The sequence below is a fragment of the Parambassis ranga genome, chromosome 10 (genome assembly GCF_900634625.1).
Source record: "Parambassis ranga chromosome 10, fParRan2.1, whole genome shotgun sequence".
Lineage (NCBI taxonomy): Eukaryota > Metazoa > Chordata > Actinopteri > Ambassidae > Parambassis > Parambassis ranga.
This window is the reverse complement of record NC_041031.1, coordinates 5,388,514-5,409,903: the sequence shown is the minus strand read 5'-3', so window position 1 is coordinate 5,409,903 and position 21,390 is coordinate 5,388,514. Positions and strand designations below refer to the sequence as shown.

General features: G+C 42.8%; 2 protein-coding genes across 5 annotated transcripts in view; one reads left to right on the top strand and one right to left on the bottom strand.

Moving 5' to 3' along the window:
- psd2 (pleckstrin and Sec7 domain containing 2) overlaps positions 1–7,952 on the bottom strand; it is a 28,085-nt gene extending 20,133 nt beyond the window's left edge. For 2 of the 4 annotated variants that reach the window (XM_028415874.1, XM_028415877.1), the window contains exons 1-3: positions 7,192–7,952; positions 6,937–7,031; positions 53–617 (exon numbers count right to left, since the gene is read on the bottom strand). In XM_028415874.1, coding sequence (XP_028271675.1) covers positions 53–543 — 491 coding nt within the window. In that variant the 5' untranslated portion in view covers positions 544–617; positions 6,937–7,031; positions 7,192–7,952. The remainder of the gene's footprint in view (positions 1–52; positions 618–6,936; positions 7,032–7,191) is intronic. The other 2 variants (XM_028415875.1, XM_028415876.1) reach the window with 2 other exon arrangements.
- Positions 7,953–14,452: 6,500 nt separating this feature from the next.
- On the top strand, positions 14,453–20,779 carry LOC114443110 (SH2 domain-containing protein 4A). The gene is made up of 6 exons (XM_028417027.1): positions 14,453–14,635; positions 16,156–16,623; positions 18,557–18,674; positions 19,143–19,248; positions 19,358–19,589; positions 19,988–20,779. Exons 2-6 carry the CDS (start codon positions 16,440–16,442, stop codon positions 20,149–20,151), a joined length of 804 nt encoding a protein of 267 aa, XP_028272828.1. The 5' UTR covers positions 14,453–14,635; positions 16,156–16,439; the 3' UTR covers positions 20,152–20,779.
- Positions 20,780–21,390: the final 611 nt, after the last annotated feature.

Here is a 21,390-nt window from a genome sequence, read left to right as displayed (position 1 = left end):
CTGTACACTGTATATATGTTGTTTAACAGTAGAGGTAATTTTGTGAACTAACCGCCCAGCTTGTTGAGTGTTAGTTGCCTCCTCCTCCTGCATTTCTTCGCTTTCCTTCCCCTCCTCTTCCTCTTTCATCTCCTCTGCCTCACATGTGGCCTCCTCCCCCGTTGAGCGTACCTCCACATTTATACATCCTGCTTCTCTCACCTCTTTCCTCTCTCCCTCCGCCTCTCCTTCTGTCTGCTGTTGCTCATCCTCAGTGCCGTCTCCTCTGTCCTCTCTCAACTCTCCCTCTCCTCCCTCATCTTTTCCTTCCGGCCTCCCCTCTCTTTCTCTGCATGTCTCCCCCTCTGCCTCCTCCCTATTCTCTGTGATCTCTTCCTCTTGTTTCCCATCCTCTATCTCATCCTTTGCCCCAGCCTCCAGCTTGTCCTCATCTGTCTTGTGCGTTTCAGTGGGTGGGTCTGTGGCAGTGGTAGTGGGCGTATTGGTCTCCACTGGGTTCTCTGGTGGGGTGGGAGAGGGCAGAGCCTGCCCCTCCTGGGTCATGGTGTCCTTCAGTGAGTGGGGCAGCTGTCCACTCCGGAGATGAGGACCACGGCTTTAAAGCAGCAAACAGGTCCCTGCGGAGGAATGAAAGGAAAAGGGACGAGTGTGATCAGCATGGAATAGAGACAGCAGAAGGCAGATCTTTTAATTGCAGCAATAACTTGATAGTGATACAGACATTTGAGTCTTTGTTGCAAATGACAGAGGTCGCTGTCTACAAAAGGAGCAGCTGTGCATATGTGTATTTTAGCGTGTATGTTACAAAGAGAGAGAGATGCATTTGTCTGGAACACTTTGTCCTCTGCACCAGATGATCCCAAAACAGTTCTGAAAGGAGGGCAAGCAAAGGTAGAGAAAGGAGACAGTAGAAGACAGGCACACACACACACACACACAGAGAAAGATTTGTTTTTTAAACCCTGCACATTCCTGTCAAAGTGATCCATCTAGCTCATCCGATCATCATCAACATGGGTATTCATAGCTGAATAACTATCAGCTTCCTGCTCTGCTGTGCTCTCTGTAAATGTAACCTGAGATATGAAGATGTATTTTAATAGGCTAATGTTACTTGAGCAGCAGAGACCTCTGTACAGTAGGTCTTCCTCTAACCTCACAGTTGCTCAAGGACAAATGCTAATGAGCACCTCTTAATTACAGTTCTGCAGAGATAGCAATGTGCGAATTAATGAAACTTGAATACTTTTTTACAGTCTGATGAATTGGTTGAGAAATTTTATGTGTGTGAAATGAATGATTAATCATTTTGTAGTTTTTTTTTAACTAAAGCCTTGAAGTTACACAGTCATAGTTCAGAACAATTGAAACATAAACAAATACAATATTTATTATTATATTGGTATATTATATAGTGCTGTAAAATCATTCAATTTTAGTTATAGTTTAGATTAAAGGCCATATATGCCCTTCCTTTAAATCAATCACAGGCACTAAAGAGCGTCGTAACCCTCTGTGACATGGATTTGAAAGAGCAGTTATTGAAAAGGTGGAGTATGACTGCAGCTGGGACATGTCAGTGTCACCAGTGCAGACAGCTAACTGTGATATCACAGCCTTTATTGTACGTTGCAATGTGTTTTACAGTAAAATGTCAAAAAAAAAACATCCACACAGTTGTCCTGAAAGAGTTAATTATCTATGGAGACTGGTTGGACAGTTCACCACTGAAGTCTGGGGTAATTGACTCACTTTTGGAGCCATCCAGGCGGCAAACAATCATCCAAGTAACTGCGGTTCTTATGTGGCATAACAATGTGGAATGGTGTCTCAAAAAATAATAGAACTGCCCTAATTATTAATGTTTAGTTTACAGTTTAATTACCATAGCAATTAAGTTTGATATGCAGTTTAAGTGCAGATGGTAAAAAAGAACCACTTCATTTATAAAGTGGAGGTTTGGATAGTGAGTGCAGGCAGGAAGCAGTCCTGTCTGCCTGATCCACCAGGAGACTTCAGACATACCAGATCTCTGCTCTGCTGAATCATCCGCAGCAAGGGACTTGTAGCACAACGGCAGTAAAATATTTACTGGGATTTAAAGCTTTTCTGATAGCATGCAGATGCAGGTAAGTAGTCGAACTTAAATGAACATTCTTAATCCTGCCTGTGGTTTGTCATGGAAAATGTCTCGCATTTCTGTCTCACGCTGTGCAGAGAAAACAAGGCCATGGTAGACAGTAAAAGATTTGTAGCGGGCTAGGATGTGAGCCAATTTTGTATCTATGATGTTACAAGTGCTTTGGCTTAGCCCCTGAGCATGAGGACACCACAGGCCCACTAAATGTTTCATCAAAGCTGCGAAGGGATGATGCAAATTATGCACAGTGCAGAAAATCATACAAATTGCTCCCTCATTTCAAGCTTCTAATTAAAGAAAAACTTTTGCAGTGGAGTTCTCAATCCTCGTCACTTTGGGTATGTTGCTGTTCAAGCACTCAAAGAAGAGAATAAGAGCAAACACCTTGTCTTTCTCATCACATTGAAAATCAAAGATGAGCACTGTCTGAATCTGCAACTGCAGCCTGTCTCTGAATGCTATCAAGAGACACTGCCTGATTTCTGAATGTGTGGTCTGTGACAGGAATTGTCAGCATTATTTTACTGTATTAGTCTTCATGTTAGATTTGAGGTAACATGCAATTTTTTTTACTGCACAGCTGTTCAGCTATATATCATTCAAGGATTGTCTGTTGCTGCCAGCTGTTCCTGAATATGAAGCCCTATATCCATGTATATGCCACTTAGCATTTATGCAAACAAGCACCATTTGCATCAGGTTATTCTGTGAATCAACATACAGTCACACACACACACACAGGAACACATTAAACAGTGACACATCTCCATAAATGGAAACAGTGAACGGTTATGAAACCAGACACGATAAGTGGGAATTCTCTGTCTCTCTCTCTCTCTCTGTCTCCAGCGTCCTGTTTTTCTCCCACTCACTCCTCTTCATCTGGTCTACATTATGTTTTCTGCTATCTCACAGTCTAACTCCAATCCACTCTTTTCTCTCTCTTGGCATCTCATTTTGCAGCAATTGAGGTAAATAGGTCTCATTCAGTGGATGAGAGGACTGTGGAATTGAGCAGTACTATGAACCAAGCTGCAGAGGAGAGAAAGCAGAGGTCTTCACACACCTCACACCTCACGTGGATGGACAGAGACACACAACAAAGACAACGATAGATTGAAAGGGTAAGAGTGTCTGAGTGCTCTTTGTGTCTCTATGTCTACGATAAGGAAGAACTTAATGCATTCCACTTTTGTCAGCAGGACACTGGGGCTCTTAAAGCCTTATCAATTTCCTTTAATTGCAATCGGACCATCTGCCAATCATGTGAACAAAACACAAACACACACAAACATATCATACCTACCCCGAGAAATATCACCCACCCACCCATATCTGGTGAGAATGACGTTGGATAAAAGGCCACGTTTCTAATAAATAGCTCTTTTCTGCCTCTTGTGTTTTTGTATCTCTCTATCTGCCTCCCTCTGACACACACACACACAGCACAGAATGCACATAGACATTCACCATGGAGTAATTTATTGATCCCTGACACACAAGCCGCAGTCCACTGGGAGTCTCTGGTGATAAGCATGACTGGTCTCTATAGGCAGCAGAGAATCAACAATACTGAGGTAATAAGATGGAAAGCTTTGAAATTAAAGTGTGAGAAGGATTTACTAGAACACAAGGATGCTGCTGCATTGCACCCTCATGTTTAATGTACATTTTGTGCCTATAAAATAGAAATGTTTTTTATTATTTTTTTGTCGTGATTTAAGAATGCACAATATCTCCTTCACTATTAATTCTAGCACATATCTAACACCACATCAATACACGATCAATTCAGCTTATTGAAAGATTTGCTGTTTACATCTGGTTCACACATTATCAACCTGCTCCAAGTATGTAATGCAACACAAACAGCTAACCGTGCAGTTCAGATGACCAAACTGAAATAATTTTTGTCCAGTTTGGGTAATGTGGCACTATAGTGTAGATTTGTACCCCTGTGGGTTATGGATGTGACAAGGTGCACCTTTCCATAGATGAAACTACACATCTGGTCCATGCAGACACCAACAACTGTGAATGGTCTGCTTGCTACCATCACATTTACTTTTGCACTCATGTTGTATAGGCACAGGCTGGCAAGTCTCCACATTCATGGCAGACCACTCAAGTTTCCTTTAACTGGTGTAATGTATAGAAATGAACCAAGCACCGCTCAAATGGAGCAGCAGCACTGCAAGTTGTTATTGACAGAATGTAATGTGATGCAGTGGAGAGGATTACTCAGGATTCTCTGGAAGGAACAACAAATAACAGAGCTACACAATATGGAGAAAATCAGTTTGCAGACTTGGTGAAACAATATGATGTGGATATTATAATATGAACTGATTAAATTACAGTAGCCTACACTCTCAACATGATATAGTAGAAACTCATGTTCTGCTCTATAAAGACTTAATCCATTTAATCCTTAATCTATCTATCTATCTATCTATCTATCTATCTATCTATCTATCTATCTATCTATCTATCTATCTATCTATCTATCTATCTATCTATCTATCTATCTATCTATCTGATACCCTTGCTGAGAATCACTGCACCACCACTTTTATCGGGTTTAAGTAGCGGAAGAGGCTGCCAATTGACCGTTTTAACTTGTCTGACCTCATCAAATTTGTAGTGCTGCCTGCGTTCATAGTAAACAAAACCATTTGCGTGCAGCTCTTCTGTTTGTGCTGCGTGTCACCATGAGGGTTTCTTACTAAAAGGCAGCACCACAATATTGACAAGTGGTGTAAAAGGACAGTGTTGGTGATTCAACGCAGCTATTGACATGAGAGCTGCATGTCCATGTGAGCTATCACTCAATGTGACCACGCTCTTAATTATTTGAAATGTCAAATCATAATGACATTAAAGAGTGAGTTATAAATATAAAATGTGACCATGCAGCTGTAAACATCTGTATTTCTGCTGCAAACCCACAAGGCTTCACTTCAGAGCCCTGAACATTGCCAGAACAACAGACAGTAAACAGTAAGACCACCAGGACTACCACTACACACACTCCCCATCAGGAGCTAATTAGTAATGACAATTACTTTATGAAGCTGCCAAGAGATGACTGATAGATGGTATCAGATCTGCATACTAAAGACACAGATGGGATTCCTCCTCTGCTCTTCCCTTCCTTTTCAGTGAGACATGTTCAAAAAACACTGCAGTCTCATACTATAAATGACCCACTGACCCTGTTCATAATATGCAGGCTGGATGCAGCACTGGCTCTGCAGCCTCCATACATACACACACACACACACACATACTGAGAGAGCGGAGATATATAGAGTCACCTTAGAAAAATGCTGCTGTGTTACAAACACAGATGCTGAGAGGAAGAAAATCATTCCATCATTTCCTGGTTATAAGCCTGAGACGGGAAAGCAGGAAAATGAGTTGGAAGTAGTCCAGGGTGTTTTCCTATAGCCTGCGTGTCTGCCTACAAGTCACACCAACATGACCACAGAACCCCCGACTAGCCATGGCCGCCTACTGGAGCGTAACAGTCAGCCAGTTCCTCTAAATCACCCCAATATGTCACATCTATGTCGTCAAGGTCAACTGTCACATTTTGTCAGCCTAAACACTCACATCTAAATACATGCTCACAATAATGTGATGCTTTATCTTGTTTTGGGCTGTGTGCCTGGGTACTTACAGCTTCTCATGCAAATACGGTATAAGCACATAAGCATAACATGCCCGGCTTCTGGCTTGTGAATTATTTGCATAATAGCAAGTCATATCAATGTTGATATAACAATAATATATTATTAAATGAATGTTTCACATGGTTAAAAAACAAAGGATGCTTTCTAGTTGTGTACAATGTTCACAAAAGCTACATCCTAGATGGTTTTGGCAGTGTGGGTCCAAATCAGCTTTAACACAAATAAAAGCTATTAGAGGGATGAAGAGAGAGTCAGAAGAAGACGTGCAGCCTGATGCTGATGCTGCTGCTGCTGTGTCTGGATGTCTGACACCTTGAGTTGATGATGAATACACTGGAGGGAGTGCAGCATGCTTGCCTGGTTATTGGGGGGGTTAGGGACTAGACATGTAAATGTCTATAATTAAGATAATAGCAACTTTGCTTTCGGGATGAAAACTAAGCGGCTATCAAACACCTGTTTTAAAAAAGCCACCCACTTTTTGAAGAAGCACAGACACAGAGGGGTGAAGGCCAGCAGCTCGGTCTACACAAACACTGACAGAGACATCACCACATGTCCATAATGTTCCTGTTTACAGGCAGGTAGAACGATCTGCGGCAGTCTGTGTAGAATTTATAGCAAGTGTGAGGTCCAGAATAGTATTTTTTAATCTCAGGAGTTATCTGGATATCATCCCACAAGGGGCTTGGAGCACCTTTAACCTTATTCATGCATATTGAAGATACAATATGGCCCCAATACATCTAAAAAGACATAAACAAACACCAGACAGACTAGTCTTATTGTCTCTCTCTCTCTCGCCTGTCTCTCTCCCAGTGTGTGTGTGTGTGTGGAGAGAGAGTGAAAGAGCACAGCGAGAGACAGCCATGTTCTCCCAGCCTCCTCGAGCCAGTAACCATGACAACAGGATGGCTGGGAGACACGGTTCAAGCTCAATTGAGGCCGGTGTCTTTCTTTTCCTCTAAAATAGACCTTGGTCGCGTTTCAAGATCGACTTGTCGTCCTAAAAGCGGAGAGGAAACGCTTTTCTCTTCCTCTTCTCGGGGACACACAGAGAGAAAGCCCACAACACACACACACACACACACAGACACACACCTCCGTGAAATCCCACGGCCCGCACGGTGCAGATCTTACGTTAGCTCCACAGACGGTGCCGTCCGAGCAGCCTGCCGGTGTGAGTAGGCTGCAGGCTGTGAGTCAGATTAGCAAAAAAAAACACATCAGCACAGCTTCCACGAGGAACTCTCGTTAATAAACCAGAACATGAGACGGTCTTCTGTTTGAGGAGTACCGTCCTACATCCCAGTGAAAACATGTGTCTGAATTATCAGCGTATTGTCTCTTACTCACCGGGAGACGCGTCCGGTCTGATGCTGAAAATGAGAGCAGTGCGGCGGTGGTCCTCTCTCTCTCCCTCCCTCTCTCGCTCTCTCTCCTCCGTCAGCCTCTCTCCATCCACACCGGGGAATAACACTGACAGACCCCGCGCTCAGCGTCCTCCCAGCTGCCCGCTTCTCCGCTTCTGCGACCGTTTTTCACGTCACGTCAGCCGCCGACCGACCGAAGCGAATATAGTCTCGCGCCTCCGCGCACAGGCTGGGAAGGGGCACGCGGGAGGTCCAGGCGGCGGAGTGCGATTACTCTGCGGAGTGATGAATGGAGGGACACACGGAGGCGTCCTCCCCGTCCCCTCCTCTCCGTGGAGCCTCCGCGTGTTTGAGTGGCAGCTGAGAAATCGTGAATCCGCTGCTCGGTGGCAGCATCACTGTCCCGCGGTTAGAGCGCGGTGTGAACGGGACGTGTCTCCGGGGCCTGTTTGTATCAGCCTGCAGTGAAGATTAACACTGACCGATGTGTTGACACAAGTGATTCTCGTCTGTGAGCGGTGGTGATAGGCTGACTGTCCAAACCTGGGACAGATTAAAATATCATTAAAATCAGTCAGACTCTGATTAAGCTCTGGCTGCAGAGCGAGAGAAGGAAAGGTAGTCAGTGGTCCTCAGACTGAGGATCCTGGGATGTGCCCAGAGGATCTGGGGAGAGTTCCAGGACGTCCTCAGAGGGATGACTTTACTTTTTTTCACCAGATCAGCACTGGAAATGCAGTTGTCGATCGGAATTTTGGGAATTGACCAGAAAAACATGGCGTGCAGATGATTTACAGATGAAGCAAATAGTGCTGTCCAAGGTCTAAAGTCCTGCAGCTGTCATATCCTGGATGTTGCATTGGTCATGCTGCAGTTTGGTTTGGACAGGAATGTGACGTGTGCTTGGAAAACATGACCTATGAAACAGTCAATAGCCCGTCAATACATGTCTTGGTCTTTATACCAAACTAGTGTATGTGAAAGAAAGCAAACGCAGCAGTTTGTAATCTGTAACAAATAATGGAGCACTCATGTTGTTTGACCTCTGACCCCACCAAGTTCAAGACAAGAGACAAGTAATCCAGTGTGGATGGTAACAAAACCAGCAGCACTTAAACCCCTTATTACATGATTTTGTGTGTCCTATCTGCAAAATGATGAACTAGCTGGTGTCTCAGTGCCATCTGACATGCCTTAGAATTAACCACTGCTGTCATTTCTGTCTCTTGAAAGGTATTTTTGTTTAGTTTCATTTGTCTGATCTTTGTCAGTCCTTCTTTTCTAAAAGTGGTAGTCGTTCTGGAGGAGACAGTCAATACTCCTTCCCTTGTGGTGGGACTGTAATTACAGCCCGCCCAAAAGAGGAATACCACTCATTAAAACACTGAAGAAGACAATCAGACTGTAGGCTGGAGAACAAAAATGAACAGCATTCAAAGGGAGATGACATTTATTTCTGTAAAACCTTGTGATTATCAGAGTGAACATTTTTTGTACTGTGTGTGTGTGTGTGTGTGTGCTGGGTCCTAGTTCTCAGCCTGGAGAGCAGCTTGGTGGTCTGACTCTTATGTTTGTAATTGGTTTGAAACATCTGTGACTGTGCTGTCAAAAAGCAAATGATGTTCGTTCTGACCCTGTTTGGCCTCACATGAAGCACAGGATCAAACACAACATGTGAAAATTCTCCACCAACAAGCAGTGACTGTCAGCATGTACTGTAAATTAGCTTCTCTCCCCTTTGCCCTTGACAAAGCACAGAGGACGATTCTTCCAACATGCTTACCACACATTCACTCTCTCATCTGTCACATGTAAAACCTGCACACTTAAACCATCCATGTTGCCATTGTTCAGTGCTTTGAAAGAATGTTTTTCTAAAGCACCTCAAGGTCATGCAGATGCACCCTGGTATATAATCATACATATGGCTCTGGCTATGCTCTCGCTGCCAGATTTTTTTTGATATGCTTTCTCTGGGGGTTCCATCAGTGCCAGATTTTAATGTAACGTCTGCATGGATTGAAAACATCAGCCTCCAGTGATCTCCAGCAATCAATAGCACATTAGAAGGAGAAAGAAGAAGGGAGAGTCGGGGGGGGTGACTGAAAAAAGATAAGGAAGAAGGAGGCAGGGAGAGAGAGCTTATTAAGGAGGGATGCATAAAGCTATAGATGATGATGTGGACAGAACAAAAGATCCTGGTGTGCGTTTGAAGACAAGGGGAGGAGAAGGGTAGGGAGGCGAGGCCCACAGCAAGACAGGTACAGGAGAGAGAGGGTGGGGGTCACACACACAGAGAAAGATGAGGAGTGGGGGAGGAGAAGGCTGGAGATGACAAAGAGAGTTCAGTGGATGCACAGATGACCGGAGAGAGTGATGGAAATAGTTTGGGGGAAACCCACTGCAGACGCAGTGTCAATCCTAATTACTAATTCATTAACCTGCCCAGCACCCTTCCCCCAGGTTTAGCCACACACACATGCACTCAGCGCTCCCTGTTCTGTCCCTCTTCTACGTCCCACGAGAGGCAGAGGGATGGATAGATGGAGAAATGAAGGTGTGTCTGCAGCTAAGTGACATCTGCCGGGCCATGATGGCAGCAGCATGTTGGGAACACTGGAAATCCCTGATGTGACAATGGGAGGGAGGGAGGGAGGATGAGAGGGAGGGGAGGTAAGTGATGAGGAGAAAAACTAACAGCTTGCATTTTGGTTTGTTGGGGACGGGTGGTCTTCTGTAATGGTGCACATAAGTGTGTAATATGTATATGCATGTGTTCTGTGGTGCATTTACTGACACGTGTGTGTTCCAAGGTGTAATCACAAGGTGTGTATGAAATAAATGCAGGTCTTAGGAGAGATGAATCAATATGCTCATGTTGGTCTGCTCAACTAATAACAATCAAAGCAAGGGGGAGGTGCTAGACAGACTGATGAGGTGTGTGTTTAGCTCCGTTGTGCATGTGTGTGTGAGTACACGCTCGGATATTAGCATGCCCACACACTAAGACCTCCTGCAGCATTCCTCTGCACATGCCCGCACTCATTATGAAGATAGAGATAGAAATGTGCACACACAAGGATGCATGTTGAGATACACACCCACACCCACACACACACACACAAAAGAAGATAGATGCAGTGCTGCTGACTGAGGTGGAATTAAATAGAGAAATCCTCCAAACAAGCATTGATCCACAGTGTTTACAGCACCGGCTCCGTCTGCCAGGGCCAAACAACAGGGAGCTCTCTGAGACAGCTGGGAAGTACACACACTCTGAGCAGGAGTCACTACAGGCGCAGAAACACACATCATATCATCACAGAATATCATAGAATATGCATGTGCATGGAGTGGGTCTTTGATTTGGATCACAGGACTTCATAAGAAAGTGTGCATCTCTGATATCTGACATTAAATTAAATAGTGTGCATGTGTGTGTGTGTGTGTGTGTGTTTGCACTTTCACTGCTGAATCAGAGCTGTCTCCCATCATGCCAAGACTCCTAGGACAACATTCAAGAAGTTGTTTTTAATCAAACTTTTTAGTTGACGCAGGAATGATATGTTCAAAGAATGTAAAACAGAGTTTAATGTTATATAATGAGGCCCACATATTTCTTCATGAATCAATGAAGGAGTGTTTTCTGACGTGGCCACTCGTAGAAGTTTCAGTGTTTGATTGTTTCAGCCTCAACTTTCAATAAAGAAGCTTTGTAAACTATCTGTTCTATCAACAGGAGACTGAAAATTACTTCAAACCTAAAAATGTGATTTGTTGTTGTTACCAAAACGTCTGACTTTCTTAAATAAAGTGAGCATTCACATTGTACATACACATTGTGGCACTGTGTCACCACTGTTACAACGGCCTCATACTGCAACAAGCAGTATAAAAAGAAGCTTCACACTCACCTCCACACTGGACATCATTATTTAGCTGCATGTCTTTGTGTTGGACTCCTGCGGTTCCCTTGACTACCTCATCAGCATTCATTACCCAGGAAAGGGGGGGGGCATGACATGTCAGCAATTGTGATGTGTGTGTGTGTGCACAAAGACACGTGTCAATATGTGTGTGTGTGTGTGTGGTGGATCTCATCTGGGTCATTATATCCACAGGCATGAAAAAGCGGGTTACAATGACACACTTCCCGCCATGTGACAGAGGAAATAGAGCGGGGGGAGGGTCTTCATTTTTCAGCATCAGTCACTTCCACCTGTGACCACTTGTGTTTTCACTGAGGTGAAACATGAAGGTAACAATGATCTGTGTGTGTGTGTGTGTGTGTGTGTGAGGGAGAAAGGACATAAAAGATCTAAAATGCTGTTTGAGTAAATTCCATACTGTTTCCCCAGAAAAAGATTACAAACACTGTAAAAACACTTCCATATTTATTTATTGACAAACCCACACTGTGTTTGTGTTCACACATGTGCGTGTGTGTGTCTGTGTATGAGTGTGAGGGAAAGACGGCCAGACAGACAAACAAGGAAAACACTGACGACCTTGCCAACATGGTGACAGAATGTGCCATGTGTGTTAGAGATGCCGTGTGTGTGTGTGTGTGTGTTTGCACCAACTACAAGACTGCTGGACAGCCAGGTCAACAGACAGACCTGTCACCATGGCAACAGTGCCACCATATGCCAAATAGTAATGATGGAGGTTGTTTTTAAAATACAAATACAAATTGCCTTTGATATGAGACGATAATTGAAAAGTTTGATGCACACAAGGAGTCAGTTCATCTAATTGCACACAACATGGCCGACAACAAACTGTAGACAAACACAGTTCGCTTATAGCCACAGAAAATAGTTGAGTAATTCACTCACAACACATAAGGACCACGGTCAGATATAGACTGAAAAGCCATCAGAATCAGAAGCCATGAGACCATAGTGGTACTCAGGTGGTAAAGCAACTGATCCAACAACCATGCTGAATCTAAAGTATGACAGGCGAGCACCGTGCATGACACTCTGTGTGCCAGCTTTGTCTCCATCACCACATTTGAACACTTTTACAGCTTGTTCTTCTTTCTGCAGCTTTAACTGTCATAGGCTGCTTCTTCATTCCTATATCCAGTCGTATCTCTTAATCAGTGAAGCAGCTCCCCTGAGAATACCCAGGCGCAATATTGGTCTTCATTATTAATCCATGTAAACCTCATTACAGTAAAATATGTTTGTTTTTTAAGTCAGATTTGCAAACAGACCAATATTTGTGGATGATTATGTTGCTGTATGTACCTGATGATTACAGCCGTCTAGCATAATGATCTTAAAGTCTGATGAAAATTCTTTCACACTCATTATGTAAATTACAAGAAAAAAAAAGTCGGCATATGGTATTGTGGTAGAACGTTACATCAAACACCCAAGAGTCCATGCTCCAGCACTGTTTGTTCTGCTGCTTAAATTACATTGGGGACTAAAGCAATGCTTCGTTGTGATCTGTTTAAAACCACATACATCTGTACATGTGAATCCATGCTAATGCACATCCTCTTCATAGGGCAAGCTCTATGTCAGTGCAGGCATTAAACATGCAAAGGTTGAGGGGAGAATATGTTGGAATGCCAATAATTTTGGAAAAAAGACCTTATCCTGTTGCATTGCAAGCATTGCTTTTAAACATCATGAAATGTCATGGTAAAGTTCCTTCAACTGGAAAGGCCTGCAACAAGCAAATATATCCTGAAAACAATGCTTTGTTTTATAGCTGTATTGTTATTCTGAATTCCTCCAGCAGGTGGTGCTGTTAATGCAATATTATCATTTGAATGCAGCTCACGTCTTATCTACTCCACGTGGATTCTGAGGCAGTGACAATGTGTTCACTTGTACTTTCCCAAGGTGTGTCATGCCAGTGAATTATAAAGGTAAGTAACAGATAAAGGATTGAAAACGCTTCCTGGTGCTAAATAATTCCTGGTAATAACATCATTGGAATTTAAAGGTTTGGCCCATGGCTGCAGAGGGAAGGTGCTATGTAAATACTTTGAACAAAAGAGTTACTGAAAACCAGAAGTGTCCCCATTCTAATCAGCTATATAAATATGTCCCACTTTAAAGCTTCAGTGCACCTAGTGTCATGGTATGGGTTATGTCCAAATATAAATATCAAAATATAAAATAAAAATAGATCAATAAATGAACTGATTGTACTGACTATTATGTATGATAGAAATAAATATGAATCATCATAAATACTGAAGAAGACAGTGCTGTGTGTTCATGTGTCTGCTCTCATAGAGATAAACTAACAGGGCCCCAGTATCACTGAAACACTGCTTTTGGGGGAAAACAAACAGACTGAGAACAGTTAAAGTTTCACTTTGCGCAATGCCAAGTGTTGTCTCACACAACTGGTGATGTCACTGCAGGTAAACTAAAAGATGATTCTCATACTGTCAGCTATTGAGAGAATATGTCATCAAAACAAGAAGCTATAAATGGCAACAAGTTAAATATGCTCATGGGGTTTTTCCACCAAGATTTTATCCAGAACAAAAATAGCAAATGTTTAAATGATTGAAGAACATGCCTGTTTATCAAAATTATATTTTCATAAAAGCCATTTTATTCACTTGTGTGTCATCTAAACCAAAACAAAGGGAATGATCAACACATTTTTATTTAATGTAAACACTAACTTTAAGGTCAGCCCAGTCTTCTACACATGGACGCACTTTTATGATATTATTAGCAGTAATGGCTCCTAGGCATGTGACTGACATTCACACCCTGTAACAGGACTTATCAGATATGGCACCATGGGGCAGGGTGAGCTCAAAACAATAACTGCTGGTATGATAACTGTGTCAACAACCTGTTGACGGAAAAATCTCGTGGCATAAATAACCTGATTCCTTCCTGCACATGTGCTGTTGTGATTAATAGTTTCATACAAGGTCAGCAGGACTTCCTGCAGGAAGAAATCGAAGGCGAGGGGGTTGAATACAGCCATGACTGAACAGAGAAGAGAGGAGAAAAACATCTACACACTGTGGGAAAGGTTACAAACGTAAAACGTGTGTCCTTTAACAGTAAGTGAGATTAGAGAAATAAAAAAATGATTTTCCAGCAGTGTATTTGCTTATTATTATACAAGCTTTCTTTTCTCCAGCTGTGTTTGTAGCACTGTCGGAATGTAAATAGCAGATAAGGAGAGGAAAAGAGGAGGAGGAGAAGGAGGAGGAGGAGAGACAAAGATGAATGCAGTGATGTCAGTCCGTCCCACTCCCATTCAGTACAAATGCAGCAGAGCAGAGTTTGAGCCTGCATGCCACTGCTGCTGACGACTGACCTGATCCCACACACACACACAAAGGGGCACTCGTACACTCTTTCACGTCACATCAAACACTCATCATACCAACAGACCAGAGCCTGGAGATGCTACCAGCTGGCAGCCACTGAGTAAGTCCACTTTGCTCTGTCCTCTTCTCTCTCTGTGTGTCTTTGTTGTCTGATTGCCATTCTATGCACCGTCTAAGCTAATTTATCTCTCCCTGTCACTGTGAAATGGCTAGTGTTTCCTCTCAGACTGAGGGACTTTTCAAACTTTTCTCTCTGTATGCCAGGCACATACCTTTTCCTTCTCTTTGCTCTGTGTGTGTGTGTGTGTGTGTGTGTGAGGTAAATCCCGGACTTATTTGCATGTTGGCACAGAGCCAGAGCTGGATGCTTTACCTTTACGGGAGAATAACAGAGTGGAGTGTGAGTGTGTGAATGTGGAGCCTCTGTATGTTAATTTTGTCCTTGTCAGATGTTTATTTTCAGAAGCTTGTCTTTGTCTGTGATTACTTAGGCTATGACGGTGATGTCTTCATTTGAAATGTACATTGTCTTATGTGAGATTGTCCCTGTTTAGAAGGTGTAAGTAATTTGTCACAAAGTAGGTGGTTTTTGGAGTCTTAAAGGGCCTTAATGAACAAATGAAAGCACTTTTCCTTCCACATTTACACTATAGATACTCAAATAGGCGGAACATAGATCACAAACAACAAGAATGTGAGAAGTGCAGCAGAGACTGGATGAAACAGAAGAGTTTCACCCTCTCTGTAATTAGCTGGATTTGGTTACCCTAACATTAGTCTCTCTTTTTCCAGTTCTTTCACTAAGGTTAGCTAAATAGCTGTTGGCTCTAGTTTCACACTATTTTCAATTTCAAACTATTTTGCAAAATGTTGAGATATAAATATATATTTCTTTACTTTTTTCACAAATTTGCATTAGTTAGGTGAAAATGATTGTTTTACGGCTCTGACACAACAGAACTCTCCCAGGTATACTACTGACAGCAAATATGGCCGCACCTGAAACAAACACTAACTGAACAGGTGATATTTCACTTTTATCAACTGTTTTAGAGTAACAGCAGGTCGCTCTCAAGTGCAGATTGGTTAAGTGCAGTTATCACAGGCGCGCACCCTATTGGCTGTCGCTCTGCTCCACATCTTTCAAAAGCGTGTGAGGGGTGGAGTCAGCGTGTTTGCACACAGCTTAAGGTGAAGGTTGTTGTCTGGAATTTTGGCTCTTGAGGACTTCCTGAGTGGGTAACAGGGAAATGCTGTTGATTGCTATCATCAATGTTGACGGATAGAAACAGCTAAAGAGCTCTGTGTGTGTGTGTTGTTGAACTAAAGACGCTGCCTGTGTCTGTCACACACAGATAGTATGTGGTCACTAGCACCCCGCCCTGTGTGTGTGTTGACACACTGAAACAGCTCCTGTTTGCCACTTAGTGTTTGAAAGGACAGCAACATTTTCATTGCATACAACACACATACACACATACACACACACACAGACTTTACACTTGGCATCATGGCTTATTTGCTTAGGGCCTATTGTGTTCTATGGCACTGGACCGTGAGGAAGAAAACAATACAGTAGATCTAATCTCTCTCTCTCTTTCTCTCTTTAAAAAACAACAGCAGACTTCACTGCACAGTTGACACACATACAGTGCACCCCCCATCTCCAGAGAACCTGACACACTCCTGCAGCACAGAGGCAGTGAGCTACACAAAGAACACTACAGTGACCTCTAGCAGTTAAGACTGTACCCGATCCCATATCCTTCAAAGAAAGGGGAACCTGACTCTGAGCAGAGCAGGAGAAGGAGCGATCATACCCCACTGCTGAAACACGACCCACTGGACAAAGAGACAGAGGGGCTGAAGGACGTCTCTTGCGTCCCAGGGGGGAACAAGGCAGGATGCTGGCTAAAATCCTTGAGGACATGTGGGTGGAGCCAGAGGTGCTGGACGCCCTCAGTGAGGAGCAGAAGAGGATCCTCTTCCTGAAGATGAGAGAGGAGCAGGTACGCCGGTGGAGAGAGCGCGAGGAGAGGGAGGCGAGAGAAGGACAGGACAACAACAACACCACCACACCAAAGAAAGGTATACTACACTGGTTCTATTGTTAAAGTGCACACACACACACACACACACACACACACGAACAGTAATGTGACCAGAGAAAACATGAACATTTGGCCAATTTGGCAGCAAAACTTCAAATCCCAGAATGCACTGGGCTGGTTGCCTTTTAGCTGGTTGCTACTACAAACAGCCCATCAGAGGCACAAACATGAGGGTCAGCGTCACTTACAATAAATCAGGGTTGTGTATGTGCCAACATGTTTTCACACAGAAAGGTTGGCTCCTGCCTTTACTCTGTTTGTACTCTGTTTGTGCTCTGTTTGTACTCCTTTGTCTGTTTTGCCCTGGTTAGTTGTTTTTCTTCATGAGGTCAGGCAGGTACAAGTGGGGCCAAATCATTCAAAATACTCTTATTTGTTGATTATATTTATTTATTTGCTAAATGTAGGTGGTTAGCTTAGCTTCAAGACCACAGTTGAAAACAGAGAGAAATAAATATCTTAGCTAATGTTGTTTGTGTTATTTTTCAAAAATTAAGTCTAAGATCAGACACCACTGACACCATGAGGTGTTTTTACTGTAGTCACTACTCCCTCATGTTTATCACTTCATTTACGTGACCACTGGCAGTCACTAGCCTTTTACAACTAATGTTGAATTCATCCCTGATAGCACATGATTAATGAAACACACCATCTCCTGTTACCAATCTGATTAATGTGTTTCAAAACAACCCAAGAAATATGGTCCCGTGTATCCTGTCCTGTCGCTCTGTCTTACTCATTTCACCCATCCTTCCTCCATATAAGGTGTCTGACTCAGCGAGACCCTATCACCTAGACTTGTTCAGCCACACAATGGGTGTGAGTGTGTGTGTGACAGACAGTCTATCACCGCCACTTAAATTGTCCTGTGGGCTGAGAGAGCTGAATAAGTCTGAGTAAGCCCAGTTGTTTTGGGGCGTCGCCACGCTTTAAACCACATATTAAGTTACCATCTTTGTTCACCCAATCTCTGCCATGTCACCTGAGAGTCGGCGCAGTGTGCACTGCCTGTGTGTTTACGTTACACAACATGCAATCCAGTTAGGCATCTTTCATTCTTTGCTCACTGTGCTGTGGCCAGGAAAGACAAGCCTATCTGTGTCCTCACAGGCCTGTTAATGTCTCACACACACACACAATTAAACCTTCACCTGTGATGAAGATTTCTATTCTGTGCAGCATTTCGAGGTAATTTGTAGGTGTGGTACTAATAATGGCAGACTGTAATGGAAATGTGTAATTACAGTATAACTCAGTGACGTAATAGCTGTGAACATAAAGGTGTGTTGGACAGATAGTTGGTGATTTATGTCAGAAATGCACAATGTTGTGTAACAGCACACAAACACAAGTCATCCTTCTGTCTGTGGACAGAAACACATTTGTTCAGTTTGAATGGGGAAACCTGCACTGGGCTGTGATTGGAACTCTGAGGATTTGAATTTTTCTAGCCACACCCCCATCGGTGACATCATGGCAGGTGTTTTAGTCTTTATCAGGTGCTGTGCTGTCATGGAAAACAGCACGACAGGGTATCACTCATGGGGAGTTAATTTCTGACCACTGTGTCATGATGAACTAACACCTAAAATGATATATTCTCTTTTCAAATAACATTTTGATTAAACAATTCTGATGAATAGTTTGTGATAAAATCTGTGGTGAGATAAAAAATAATTTAACTCTCACAAAGAGACAGCACCACAGGCAATGGAAGGACACAGACACAGGAAAAAAGACAGAGCAAATCTGAGTGTGCTGCTCATGCATGAGGTCTCCAAGGTCTACACTTATAGGACAGCACCACCTGCTGGCTGATAGGAAGAACTCTCTAACTCTGAGAAAATTGTCACTGTGATAGAAATACTGTATAAGCTAACCATTTTGTTTCTTTCTCTTGTTCCCAGCTTCCAGTAAACATGTGCGCTGGCTGCTCGGCCGGGATGGTGACGTGAGCGTCAGTGTAATCGGAGAAGTGGATGAATTCAGATCCTCCAAACTCCTGCAGAGTCTCATGAACAACAGGTAAAAACACAGATATAATAAGACATATTAAAACAGCTTATGATTTCATTTATTTTTAAAAAATCAATAAGAAGCTCAAGACAAAAATACAAATATGTAACTTCTTCATCATGTAAAGTGTCATTCTGCAGTTTCCAGAGTAATTGAAACCCTTGTTTACAATGTGCACAAGCAGAACCACACACATTCAGATACATTTATCTCTCATAAATCTTTCATGCAATTATAAAACAGGTTACTTATTTCTCATGTACTGTAACATGAATGTGAACCACACATCAAAACATGCTGTGGATATAACCGAACTCTAATTGTCTTTGATGCAATCAACAGTGAACTGAAGAGTTTCAGTCAGTTAGAGGCTTCCTCATCCCAATTTGATTACAGAAGTTATTTGCCAAATGACTGGCTAGAGGACACATTCAAAGGCTGTCTGTGGGACTAAAAATGCACGTCTTTGTCTTCCAGACTCCACAGTGATAATATGAATGGCATCCAGACAGAGAACCTGCTGCCAGGAAGCGAGGCCCAGCAGCTCAGCTTTAAAGAAGACATCCAGCTGCCGCTCACAGATGTGAGTTCACGTGTTTGTTTGTGTGTGGGGTTTTTTGGGGGGGGAGTAAGATGACCAGCGTGTTCGTGCTTAGATTCTTACCATCAGGTTGTGCTTCGTTCACACGCAGGATGATTCAGCTTCACCAGCGGACCAGTCTTCTTCTGAGGAGGACGTGGACTCTTGCAGCGCTTATGATGACCTGAAGGACTCTGCTGAGGACAGCGACAGTGAATCAGGCAGCAGCTCGGACAACCTCAGTGACTGGGTTCCTCTCTACAGGCCCCATTTTAGTAACCATGACAACCAGCCGCATAAAACCCAGCTGTCAGACACAGAGAGGGCCAGCCAACAGGACAAAGGTGAGAAAATAAGAGAGGGGGAAAAGAGAGGAACCTGTGTAACACATTTGTTAAAATGTTAAAAATGATGATAACTGTGATCCAGGAAAAATTATAGGTTGTGCCACATCGAGATGGCATAAGTAGGAGTTGTTGTTCTTTATTACTAGACTATAAAGACAACATAATCAATCATGTAATTAGCAGAAATGATATGAAAGGCACACCTTGAAGCACACAAGGTTTGAACAAAGATCTAAGATCTATGAAAGAATCAGTTTATAAAGAAAAGTGGTGAAAAATAATGTCAACATTTTATTGGAATATAAGAAGATCCTGTTCTATCTAAATCTATTATTAGATTTTTTTTGCTACTTATGCATTAAGAAGACTCTGACCATTTCTTTCTTGTCTCTCAGCAATTGTGAGCTTGGAACAGAAGTCAGGAAACAGCGGCCGTGTGGCGCAGCTCAGGAAGGCATTCACAGATGATCTTCACAGCACATCGCCTCCCTACAGCAAACCGCTGCCTCCTGCAAAACCTGCTCATCTACAGAAAAGAAGTGCACCATTGGTTCATTAAGACTCCATGTGGATCCACCCTGCTGCAAGACACAACACCACGGATCCCAAAAAGTGTAACGAGCCCGGTGCCGGCTCAGTCTGACAGCGACAGTACACGCTGTGGCTCCATAGCATGAGAGTAAAGCAGCCTTACACAAACCCAGACAGTGGACTAAGATACACTTTATTAGACCTTGTTTCAAGCTCCGACCTACAGACAGAGAAATGTCTGCGGGGGGTGGAGAGAGAGAAAGACTTGAAAGCTTTTGAACTGAAGTCAACCTGAATGATAAACTAAGCAGCTTTGATGTTGAGTTGAAATTCAAGTTCAGATACACTCACACTGTGTCTGTGATCGACAGATGCAGAGTGAGATGTCCAGAACACACACACACACACACACACACACAAAGTATCAGTATCAACAACTGTATGGTCACATAGAGAAGTTTTTGGGAACTAAAGAATTGATAAATCACTTTATTATATTTTGCACTAATGATCAAATGATTGAAATGTCGTTTATGTATATTGTAAAACCACTGGTGCTGAGGGGGCGGGACGGTCCTCCAGGTGCTGCAGGAGTTCTGACAATAAAAATAAAAGGACTGACACCACTGTAAATAATAAAGAGATTGTAAATAGTGTATGTGGTACTTTTATCCTGAAGGAGACTTTAAACGTGGCCCATCACACTCATCCTTCAGGGTTGCTGTTGATGATTTATACATTCACAGTTCTATGTAGTTCATATGCTGGCCTGTAGTTATAAAACAACGGTATTTACATTTAATAGCTGCAGCTCTTTATATAAGGCAGTCATCACTCATGCCATAAAGTTGCCACTTAGAGCTTTTACTAATTCATCTTAAGAAATATTGAACAGATTGCCTCTGAAGTTGTGAAATTTAGTTCCGAAATTCAACCTGAAAGACCTGAGATAATCTACTTCCTATATTCTGATACTCTGAAGTTTTATCCAGCACTATCCTGCGTGACACCCATGTTACTGTTACTGTAAATACCAAATGTTAGCATGCTGAACTAATGGTAACTGTGGTAAGAAGGTTATGGGGATCTCGTGACCAGAGTTCCACATCTTTTGCACATGAATTCCATATTTTTGTATTTAAATAATTAAATCTGTGGGCGAAAGCTTTCAGACACATGTATGTAGACATTTTCACAGCATCTTCGCTTGTTGCTTGTTGAGCCTTTGTGCTTTGACAGTCTATTCTTCAGTATGAGACATCACAGT

Coding starts and splice junctions, on each gene's coding strand:
- LOC114443110 (XM_028417027.1), top strand. CDS start 16,440: ATGCTGGCTAAAATCCTTGAGGACATGTGGGTGGAGCCAGAGGTGCTG. Junction 18,675..19,142: donor CAGAGTCTCATGAACAACAG/GTAAAAACACAG, acceptor TTTGTCTTCCAG/ACTCCACAGTGATAATATGA. Junction 19,590..19,987: donor GGCCAGCCAACAGGACAAAG/GTGAGAAAATAA, acceptor CTTGTCTCTCAG/CAATTGTGAGCTTGGAACAG.